This window comes from Microcebus murinus, chromosome 27, assembly GCF_040939455.1.
Source record: "Microcebus murinus isolate Inina chromosome 27, M.murinus_Inina_mat1.0, whole genome shotgun sequence".
Taxonomy (NCBI): Eukaryota; Metazoa; Chordata; class Mammalia; order Primates; family Cheirogaleidae; genus Microcebus; species Microcebus murinus.
This window is the reverse complement of record NC_134130.1, coordinates 18,101,032-18,113,474: the sequence shown is the minus strand read 5'-3', so window position 1 is coordinate 18,113,474 and position 12,443 is coordinate 18,101,032. Positions and strand designations below refer to the sequence as shown.

Here is a 12,443-nt window from a genome sequence, read left to right as displayed (position 1 = left end):
TAATGAACTTGAAAGGGATAACGCAGTATAAAAATGAGAGCAATAGTATTTACAGAAATTTTATTAACTCAGTATATCTGTGATTTTTACATTTAACCTAAATAAGTAAAAGCTAATAAAATCATTGGGCTCCCTTAGGTATAGAAATTAGAACTGATTAAAACTCAATGCTTCTAAACTTCTGCCATGAAATGACACTAGATCCTTTCTTTTTATATTAATAAATATAAAAAGGAGACTAATTCAAACATTTTAGTATTTATTTATATATTGCGTATCTTCAAAAATTTGAAAAAAATAAGTTTTAACAGGAAATCAGGAAATGCTCGTAGACCTGCCTATCTCTAGCACTAAGGGGAAAGGAAGTCTTGGAGTCCTTGGAGTTTGGAGTCTTGATGGCAGAATTTCAAATGTTCCAATCACTTGCCAAGGAAGCACCACGCTTGCTCTGCATCTAAAAAGGGGAAAGGAAGGTGTTGGAGAAGGGGTGCAGAGGAAGAGGGAGGGAGCGGTAAGACAAATTTGATTTAGACTTTCAGGAAGTATGCAGACAGACAGCAGCGCTCATAAGCTTAGTATATCACTTTTCTCTGTTTAAAGCCACTTCCCTTTAAGTTTTCTCATTTGGCTTAAGCTTTATATAAAGCTATATTAAAACTTCTAGACCCTTCCCACTTTATTTATCATTCTGGGTCATTTTGCTTCTAAAGAACAACACAGAAGTTAGTACCTTAAGCTATAGCATGAAAGATTTAGAAAAACCTCATTATAAAATTGGGCTGTCTATCAAATACCCAAATGGGACGGTACTGTGAAGAAACAATCCGTTAGCTTACCATAAAAGGAATACAGCTTGCCTTCCTATGAAATCATGTCTGTGCATTTACTCCTTTCCAAACATCTCATAACTTGACTCTTAGTAAATAGTTGTCATGTTTTCCTCCAAATTTGCAAGTTGAATATTCTTCTAATATTTTCTATTGCAAGGCCTAAAGTCTTGCAGTATTTTGAAAGGCAACTGATGTATACACATGCTTGCATTTTGAAATTGGCTACACAGAACATTTTTACTTGTTTCTTAAAACAGCTTCAAACAGTGGTAATATAAATAATTATTTTTAATCCTATTATAGTATAAATTTTGATTTTTAAGATCTTTGCTTAAAATGAGTAATTCATTAAAATGATAATAGATAATATCTCTGAGATTCAGATACTTTGAATCTTTTTAAATTTATCAGAACTGGCTGCAATATCTCAGTACTTCACCAAAAAAAAGGTCAATGCATAATCAAGCTATTTTCTAGCCTAAAAGTAATATATGTTGCTCTTCCTCATTTTCTGAAATTAAAAAATAAGGTATTTCATCTGAAACTTTAAATGACTATTTAAAAATAATAAAATCTATTTTATTTCTTTTGGTTTCCACTACTGTAAACAAATTTATGTATCTCACTCTTCATGAACCAAAATATACTATACCTTCTTCATCACTTTCTTTATTCAGTGAAAATGATACCTAAAAAATAAGAACAGAAGAAATCCCTGTTATAATATTCATATATGGAAACCTCATCCAGGAAAGTTTTTTTCATGAAATTATAGAACAAAGTTTATACACAATAGTTCTCTAACCTGAAAACGGTAAATATTCCTCTTTGCCTTTTATTAACAGTTGCTCATTCTTTCAGATAAAAACCCACACACATGGAGTCAAATAAATAAAGCATGCTTAGAAATAATTTTTATCATTAACCCATGGGAACTACTGAAGGCCTTGTAGCTGAGAATGTGAAGAGAGGCTTTCTTCAATTGCTTCTATGGCTGATATCTTGAGAACAAAAACTAAACACACACACACACACACACACACACACATACACACACACTTAAACACACATGCATGCAAGCACATGCACACATTATATAATTTAGCAGTTTCTAGAGCTTTCAAATTTTTCTATTTATTTTGATGGCTGGCCCAAGATTCTTAAAACAGATGTAATATGATCTATGGTAGACAAATTTGAAGAAAAGTTTTTCTGAGATGTAAGATTTTTTCCCCTTAAAAAGACTCCTTTATAAATTTTTTTTAAAAAACATCCCTGAGTACTTCAAAAAAAGAAGAATAATTCTGTTCTGCTTCCTCACACAGAAAAAATGCTTAACCCTGGTTGGTTTTTGGGACAGAGCAGGACTTACATCTGGGTGTGACGGTAACACTACAACATAAAAATTGTAGTCACTGGGTTTGGCATTTGGAGTTTGATGGCTCTGTTTTTCTAAATAGACTATAAAACAGTAACTTGCTTATTCTTTGAAATTGTTATACTCTCTAAATTGTGCAGGACACCTTTTATACAAAGTTTTTTTTGGAAATTAGCTGTTTAGATTTCCTGTTTAAAATTAGCAGCTGCTTTTTGCTGGAGCTGCCAAACATTTTAGAGGAAGAAAATGGATTATTTATAAAAATAGAATAATTGAGCAATCTCTCATTAACCTAAAAAGCGTTACAGAAAAGAAATGGGAAAGCTACTCTATCTAAAATATTTATCATTACATTTTAACTTAAAAAAATAATTTCCAGGATAGTTTTATTTCTTTATTTTTAAAATATATTTCTTGGTTGGTAGAATATATACAAACATAAGAAGTCTTTTGTTAAAAAAAAAAAAAAGCAAACATCATGTGTACGTCTGAGACTCAGAGAAATGACAAAGTTTGAAGGTAATTTTAAAAAACATTTTTGCCATATTAAAAGAGACACTGTCATTTAAATTTGAAGACAACAATAATAATAGGTACGTGAAAGCATCAAATATTTAACTCTTTACCTACTGTCAATGATTTTCTGATTCTTAAACATAATGAAAAATATAACGCTTGCTCACAGAAAATGGAAGAGCAAAGAAATGTGTGGAGTGGTCTGGGAAGCGCCTCCGTCCCAGCCCTTCACTCTCGGGTGCCACTAGCATCACATTCTCATAGTAAGGAACTAAAGAAGGGCTTTGGGTTATCTGTTTCTCCTAATGTCATAACAAGGAAAGAACATGGGCACCCTTTAAGCCATCTGAGATAAATCTCCACACATGGATGAGTATTGTTGAATATTCTCATTCAAAAAATGCTATCTTATCCTCTTCCCCATCCCAACAATACTTCTCATGAATCTTCGTATCTGTAATTTCTTTCAAACAAATCCAGTGTTCTCATTACTGAAGTATTTCTTTCTTATATCAACCAAAGAAATACTATTCTTGCCTCTGTCTCTATTCATATATAACATGTATTTTAAATTAATATGAACTATCAAATCAACTGCTCTGTACTTAAATGTCTCTCCTTCAAATAACTCCACACGTCCCTATAAACATTTCCACCTGCAGGTTACATTTGCTCAAATTAACAAACATGGCACATTGAAAGAACATAAAGTGTCTTGCTTTACTATATGACACAAGGATTAACAGTCTGTCATTTTACTATAAGGGTTCAAAATTAAAAGGGGAAAAATAGGTTCCCAATATTGCATTCACATGGTGCAGACTCATTAAACAAATCTCAAGATAATATTAGTTCGGCACATGTCTCACTTCTTAATTCACTCATTCTAAGCCCACTAACACATTTTGGGTCTTATAATTTGTTTCCATACAAGCCCAGGACTTGATAAGGTATGAATTTGATCAAGTTTGACTGATGACTTCAATGTCTTCAATTTTTCTCAGCAACCAAGGGACAAACAAAAATCGACAGTACTTTAAAAATAGGGCAATATTCAGTATATAGCAAAACGGAGAGTCCTGGAAATATATACCTAAATAATTCTGACTCAAACATTTCAGTGTGGTTCTGAAGAGAGGAAATGCCAAGTCAAAATGCTTTTCCAGCAAAAGAATTTCATTATTACAAATTGATAAATTTACTCTTGAAGAGAAAGTGTTAACTAATCTGGACTCTCAGAACCCTGAATCACTAATGAGGGTGCTCACAGGACAATTCTTGGATTTACAAATATTTAATGGCGAAACCGGCATATGTTAAGCTCCACTGAGCTTATGAAGAGGGACTAGTTTCTATAAACTGTGAATTTCTGCTTCAATATTCCCTGTGAAAAATCACTCAGCACAGCACCTTCTCCATTTTTATATAGTGCAACAAAGTTAGGTAACTATGTAAATGAGGCTGTGTGTTACTGTTTCTGGTTCTACTCTTACTCCCCTAATCTACTTCTATCTAAAACCATATGTACATCCTCTGATTATTTTTTGCCTAAGAGGACAGTTTTGCTACTAATATGAAGGGAAGCAATTAAAAAACAGGATGCAATCTAGAAACTTTAATCTTGCAGCTAATTTTGATAAGTATCTACTATATCTATTATTTATAAATCCCAAACTGAAATAAATGGAATCGTCTTAATCTAACATCAATGAGACAGATTTGCATGGACAAAGACAAAAAGTTTTTTGCTTTCCTTTATTTTTTTCCTTAAAGAAGTAATAATAACTATTCATGAAAACGAAGTTCAGAATATAATCTATAGAGATACAAAATTGATAATTTGGAGAAAATAAACCAATATCATGGCCTGCATTACCATGGCGTCTTCCCTGTATCCCCCCTCGTCTCCCTGCAGTCCATTCTCACCAAGGCAATGATCTGGTCTTGGTCAGATCAAATCACTACTTTGCTCAAAACCCTTTAATGGCTTCTACTTCATTAAGAACAACAAACACAACCCTCCAAACAGTCTTCACAGGGTCTTTCAGAATCTGCCTCCATCTGGCTCCAGACATTTCCAATCTCACCACCTCCTCTCTCCTCCACGTTTTCTCTATTCCAGCAGTCACTATGGCTTCCTGAATACAGCAGGCATCCTCCGGCCTCAGGGCCTTTGGGAGTGTGGCCTGAAACATTCTTCCTCCAGATAGTCACTTGACTCCTTTTGCCTTCTACAAATCCTGGCTCCTGTGTCGGCCCTCTCCTCAGCAAGGCTGTCCCCGACCACCTTTTTAACAACTATGAGTCCCATCCCACTTCTGCTCATTTTTTGCCATTTTCCAGAAGGTATTTATCACTTTCTGAAATACTAGATATTTTACGTATATATTTATTTATTATCCATCTCTCCAGCAAAAATGTGAGCTACATGAGAGCAGAAGATTTTGTGTCTTCTCTTTAATACTGCATCCCCAGCATCTAGAGCTTATCACATAGCAGGCACTAATTAAACAGCTGATAAATTAGTGACAAAAAATTTCACTAAATTAGAAGTGGTCGCAGTGATCAATTAACATTTATAAACATTTTAGCTGTTCCTAATATACAGATCTAAATTCACTAGTTTCAATCTTATAATTTGTATTTAAAAACCCTTAATTTATAAATGAGATTTCTAGCCTAAGATCACTGCTGAACACACTTTCTATGGCAACATTACTTGACTTTCTGAATTTTCTGATTTAGTGGCCTCCAAATCAAGCATTAATTTACTAATAAATTCCATTGTCTCCATGCAACGTTATCACTAAGACACATTAAACTCCAAGGATATCTTCTTAGCTTGAGAAGGAGAGCCTGTGAGGCGAGACAGCCAAACTAAATAAGTAAAAAAGTGGAGTCTTTTATCCATTTTATTTTTCTTAAGCCTGTGTGCGTCTATACCAACAGCCAGTCCCAATGTAGACACTGGATGGTGGATAACTTATGAGAACAGAGCATCAGAGAGGAGAGCAAATGTATATAAACAATAACAAATTGATGATATTAAAAAATAGCATCCTCTAAAATTAGCTAAATGGTCAATGTACTTTCAAAAATAAAATTAAAAACATAGATTTCAACATTATTTTTAAACTTCATGGATCCCAAAAAGACTTGACACATTTCATTGCTAAATATTTCAGAATTTCTGCTTGACTTCCTATGACATTTATGAGATTAAAGGCTATCTTGGACATCTGCCCCTTACCGATTCAACTAAGGATCTTGCTTCATCTTGAGTGCAATGGAAAGGGCTATCACACACCTGCACGTTTGTGCTAGAGAGAAAAAGAAAATATTATTATTAAACAGGATAAAAAAAGAACAATTACCAAAAAGAAAAAAAAACAAAACAACAAACCCAACTCCAAATCCTCCACATCAGCCATGTAATTTTAGCCAGTGAATAAGGAACTGAATAAACAAAAATTAGGACAACTAAAAATCATTGTACATCCTTTCAGGCAAGGTTACAAATACAGGGCATCCCAAAAGTCACCAAATAACGGAAACATTTTGTAAAATTTTATGAGTATTTTATAAATAAAGGTATATTTAGCTACAATTTCTCATTTTCCTTATGTGTGGCAACTTTTGGGACACCCTGTATATAGTACTCCACAGCATTACACTCTCTAGAATCAAAAAAGATGTTTAAAATGATATTATACAAATCCTGATAATTCCCTGGTGTATGTAAAAAGTTACACCCAACTCACGTCACCTTTATTGAAGAAAAGAGGAACCAAATTTGACCCACAAAATGGGACTACAGGAAGATTATTTTCCTCTAAGTGAGGTGACAAGCGCTGTCACTGGCTACTGAAAGATGTGTGCTCTTTTTCTCAGACAGACATGGAGGATCGAAGCAGCAGCCATGTAAACATGAAGACTTTGCTATCATGGAAGCAGGGTCGCCCAGCACAGCAGCAGCTCCTGCCGGGACCGGTGGAGGCTCTGTGGGGCCCACGCCTTTCCTGCGGCTCCACGAGTGTGGAGCACACGCCCACTCTCCCGCTCTGCCTCCCAGATGAGAGCCAAGGCCATGATCCTCTCAAACATAGTAACACCGATTTATAAAAATTTCATCAAGGAAATCGGCAGATTAAAATGGATCAAGAGGTAGTAGAGAAGGGAGTTAAAGCCAAGTTAATTTTTTTAATAGAAGGAAAGGTGATTATCAGATCCTAGAAGAGATAAGTGATAGGTAGAACACACATGCATACCGTGTTTCCCCGAAAATAAGACATGGCCTTATATTTATTTTTCCTCAAGAAGACACCCTAGGGCTTATTTTCAGGGGATGTGTTATTTTTTTTAAGTATGGCACAACAATCTACATTTATTCAAATATAGTTAAGTTGTCTTCTTCTGGAACATCATCCTAACTCTCCAAACCCTGAATTCCATCCTGAATTTCTCGCAACTCTATTTCCTTTAGAACCATTGGCCCCAATCTCTCACCATTGGCCCCAATCTCTCATGTCGAGCCATAGAGCTCTCACGGGGCAGATGAGAAGGGCTGCTCGTCTTCTTTCCCTCTCTGTGACGAAATGCATGGGTTGTGCAGATGTGCTGCATAGCCACGCCTGTCACTAAGTCTCATTTTCAGGGTAGGGCTTATATTGTGCAAATGCTTAGAAATCCTGCTAGGGCTTATTTTATGGGTAGGTCTTATTTTTGGGGAAACACGGTAGTATTCCTCCTCCAGTGGATCCAAGGGGTAGACATTATCAAATTCATTTTCATGATAGCTTTGTGAAATGTGTTGAGATATATATGATAAAAAGATCGGTCTACATCTCTCAGTAATTAATACTGAGTATACAGTGATTACAGTAGTGGTCATTTTGGTTTCTATCGAGACTAATAATCCATTTTCATTCTTGCATGAATAAAATTTGATGGAAGTAAGCATTATCATCTATAAGATTATAACTTTTTTGTATGCTCTTTTCCACAGTTCATGTTTGATGTAAGATGAAAATTGAAAAAGGTAGAGCTTTTATATGTCAAATATTTCCCTAATTAATGTCACAAATAAATTCAAAAAGAACCAAGTAAAATATTAGATACTGCAAAGTCTTAAGTGCTATTCCTATGAAGAAAGCATGGTATATAATGTACTAATTATGCTATACATAATGATTTTAACATTATAACTAAACCCAGGTAAAACATTCCTTGAAAATTTTGGGAAAATGATGGTGAGAGAGTAGGGGGGCTCTTCTCTACATAGGGTTGCCAGATAAAATTAATCTGAATTTCAAATAAACAACATTTTTTTAGTATAGTTATATCCCAAATATTGAAAGGGATATATTTACATCAAACAAATTTGTTGTTCTGAAATTCAAATTTAACTGGTATCATGTATTTTTTATCCATTAAATCTGATAACCCTCCCCTACTCTCACAACAAAACAAAACCATAAACAGGAATTTTAGAAAAGAACAACAATATTAAAGCAAGCACTGTAAATTTTAAAAACACTGAATAATTTTTTTTTAATAACATGTCTTGGCAAGTTCCATTAGAAACCAAGAAACGCCAACTGGCTGTGCTACTTTTCATTCTGGGAAAATTATTAGTATAGCTTTTTCCAAGAATGAAATGGAAAGTGTATACAAATGGACTTAGGAGTTTCTTGCATGATATACTGACATAAAGGATGAAAGATTACAAAGTTCCTTGTTACTATTTCTCCAATAAACTCTTACAATAGTATTTTATTAGCTAAAAACAGTGCCAATATCCTCACTGATATCCTTTTAGTCAATAAAATATGTAGTCTAGGTTGTAAGACCATATATATGTGTGTCAGTATGGGTGTGTGTATACATATATTTTCCTGTCTAAAACGTTATGAAGTTATTTGTACTTTGAATGTTTGAAGATGTAATAAAAGGCAGGTTACCAAGAAACATTTTTTATTTTTCTCTGAACTGGCCCCCATGAAACCAGTTGTTTAATACCAATTCATATTTATTTACTGATTCAAAAAATTAGACAGTGTGTCAGGGACTCTTCTAGATGCTGGAGATACTGTGGAGCCCCATGGTGCTTATAATCACCAAAATGCTTTTTTTTTTTTTTTTTTTTTTGAGACAGAGTCTCGCTTTGTTGCCCAGGCTAGAGTGAGTGCCGTGGCGTCAGCCTAGCTCACAGCAACCTCAAACTCCTGGGCTCAAGCAATCCTCCTGCCTCAGCCTCCCAAGTAGCTGGGACTACAGGCATGCGCCACCATGCCTGGCTAATTTTTTTTCTATATATATTAGTTGGCCAATTAATTTGTTTCTATTTATAGTAGAGACGGGGTCTCGCTCTTGCTCAGGGTGGTTTCGAACTCCTGACCTTGAGCAATCCGCCCACCTCGGCCTCCCAGAGTGCTAGGATTACAGGCGTGAGCCACCGCGCCCGGCCTACCAAAATGCTTTTTGGCTTTCAAACTACGACTATGACCTCCAAGAGGAGAAGCAGCACAATTACTTAGAGGAGTGATGACTCAGCTACTGGCACCTATAATAAATGAGATTAAAAATAATAACTAAAAAGAATGTACTGCTTTCCTTCTATAATAAAACACTAAATATTTTATTCTAAATTTATAAACATTATATAGCCCATGCACAACTTTGCTGACCAAAACAAGCAGATACAACATTACAGCAAACAATCAGTAATACCAAAATGCTGTGTACCACAAATCCAAATTGCATTTAAAAATAATAAAAAGGTATATTCATAGATAACAGTGCAAAATAGGTGACTAAATAAAAAGAAACAGAAAACTATCTGCAAATAATAAACAGATACATGAAAGATAAAATTTACAGGGCCAGTAATATAGCACTTTGGTAAAGGGAAAATTATTTTCTTCAAGTCAATTCAGACTAAAGCCCACACCCAAGAGAATCCTCAAAGGCAATGTCTACGACATAGATTTGGCAAGAAAAAAGGAGAGCAAAGAAGTCAAGGAAAAAGAGAGAAAATTTAAAGAGATAAGAATAACAGTAATTTTGGACCATAAGAGATGTGGGGTAAATGTACACAACACTAAAACCTCCCTTTGTTTTAGTGTTGTGTACATTTACCCCACATCTCTTATGGTCCAAAATTACTGTTATTCTTATCTCTTTAAATTTTCTATAAGCATATAGAAAGTATGAGACTAAATACACTTTCCACTGGGAAGGTAAAAAGAAATAATTTCAAGACCTAAATAATTTGGAAGAACTGAATGCACTTCTTTAATCAGTAAACACAAACTACGTACTGTGCCAAGTCCTGTTACTAAGGGATATGGTACAAACTCAAGACAGGGCATCAGAAAAAACAAAACACCCCCAGTTCTACACAGAGGTATGTACACCAGTGACATGACAGCCCCTTTAGATGCAGAAGGGACATCTCAAAGGCCTCTGGAAGAACAAAGGCATTCGCAGAGGAAAGACGGTGGGATGCGGGGGCCAGACCAGGAAGACGGAGAAGTAGGCTTGTTCAATAACGGAAGAGTTGGACTAAATACTAGTGTTGAAGGGAGCCATGAGAAGTTTTTAAGCATAACAATGACAGTCACATTTATACTTTTGAAAGATACTTCTGGCAATACCATATGAATATATTAAGCAGGAGAATGGTTGTTAATAAAAAGTAATTTATGAGCAAAGAAATGATCAGTAACTGAATTAAAGTATTTTATAACTAGAGGGACATTCAAGAATCAATGAAAACTTGAAAAATCTGGAAGACAAATGGATCAAAATACTTAATGGCTAATAAAATAAACTAAAACTGAACATTACAATTCTGATTTCTTAAAAATATAATAGATAAACTATGGTTGAAGAGAGGGTGAGAGGAGCTGGAAGAGTAAAAGTAAATGTCAAAAACTTTATTTCTCTCACAATAGAGTTAAATGTTTCTTAGGTAAGAATAGAAGTAATAAAATTCTCTCTGTTAAAAGACTATATAGTTTGCAGAGTAAACATTTAGCAGTGGGAAAAAGAGTAAAAACCACCACCAAAAAACTTATTGGGAGAAAAAAAATTATTCAAAGTATCAGTTAAAGAATTTAATAAAGCAATGCTCCTGGGAACACACGAGTCACCACCTAGATTTTAAAAAAAGCAATAATAAATATTTGTTGGTTTTAAAATATTATTCAACAATTTATTCCAACAGATATTTATTGAGTGCCTGCTGCATTCCAGGAATTAGGAATATGAAGAAGAAGGAGTCTTTATTCATCTGTTCTTGAGGAATTTATATTCTAGAGGAGGAAACAAATTCATGCACCAAGTATTTATTAAGCGTGGTCAGTGCAATGATAGAAATACACAAGGGACAAGGACACAGGGAGTACTGGCACCTAACCTAGAGAGGGGCTAGCGTGAGGGAATGCTTTCTAGAGAAGGTGAAGTGAAAACTAAGTCTCAAAAGATGAGTAAGTCAGCCAGTTCAAGGCATAAGAAGACAATCATGGCAAAGGAAACAAAATGATATAAGGTCTAGAGATCAATAGAAGCACAGCATTTATGAGGAGTGGCAAGTGGTTTTAAGGTGTTGAAACATGAAATAAGAGACAAGTGGCGATAGAAATTGAGGCATATAGGAATAACATCTATTGGGGGTCAGGCAGGTGTGGGGGAGGGGATGGGCATATACATACATAATGAATGTGATGTGCACCAACTGGGTGATGGACACGCTTGAAGCTCTGACTTGAGGAGGGAGAGGGGCAAGGGAAATACATGTAACCTTAACATTTGTACCCCCATAATATGCTGGAAAAAATTAAAAAAGGAAAAAAAAAATAAAGCATATGGCAGGTAAAAAAAAAAAAAAGAAACTGAGGCTAGACAGGTAACAGGGGCCAAGTCTTGGAAGGCCTTGTTTGATTCTCCGTGAGAAGTTTACATTTTATGGTTCTTAAGCAGAGAGGCTCATCAGAATCATGTATGGAGCTTGTAAAACATGCACGTACTTAGACTCTACTCCTCAAACATCCTAACACACCAGGTTTAGAGAAACGGACAATGCATCTGAATCTTCTAACGACATCCCCAGTTAATTCTGGTGTAGTATGTACACATTGATGGAGAGAAGAGCTGAGACAGGATGAACCTAAAATGAACTGAGTGGGGAAAACAGGTTCAAAAAAGTAAGTGGGAAGAGGGCTTGCTAATCACTAACAGCACATTTTAAGAAATTAAAGCAGATAAGCAACTTATTACACAAAGGCAAAAGAAATTAACAACTCCGAATACATTTTAAAAATTAAGTTCTGATCTAAAAAGAGAAAATAGATAAAATGAGCTAAAATTCTAAAGATTCTGACTGAAATTATCTAGATCAATATAATTTACATACTGAATTTTAAGCTAAAAAATATTTTGCTATTAAAAATGCAGCAGAAGTACTAGAACATAGCTGTTAAGAAAGTAGGTTTGGAATCTGGACTTAAATCCTGTGTCGTTTTAGATAAGTTATTTAAATTTCTATTTGGCCTCATTTTTCTCATGTTTAAAATGGAGATAATAATAATACATATCTTGTAGGGTTCTTGTGAGTTGTACTTACATAACAAACACAAAACACTTAGAACCTGGAACACAGGACAGAGTTAGTAAATGTCAACTCTTGTTGTTCATGTAATTCGTATCATCACTCAGGA

At 34.8% G+C, this 12,443-nt stretch overlaps 1 protein-coding gene across 4 annotated transcripts in view; it reads right to left on the bottom strand.

Annotated features, from left to right (window-relative positions):
- Positions 1-242: 242 nt before the first annotated feature.
- Positions 243-12,443, bottom strand: part of PPA2 (inorganic pyrophosphatase 2) — an 83,257-nt gene continuing 71,056 nt past the window's right edge. For all 4 annotated transcript variants that reach the window (XM_075998099.1, XM_012779000.3, XM_012778999.3 and 1 more), the window contains 3 exons: positions 5,975-6,044; positions 1,483-1,519; positions 243-454 (listed from right to left, as the gene is read on the bottom strand). In XM_075998099.1, coding sequence (XP_075854214.1) covers positions 420-454; positions 1,483-1,519; positions 5,975-6,044 — 142 coding nt within the window. In that variant the 3' untranslated portion in view covers positions 243-419. The remainder of the gene's footprint in view (positions 455-1,482; positions 1,520-5,974; positions 6,045-12,443) is intronic.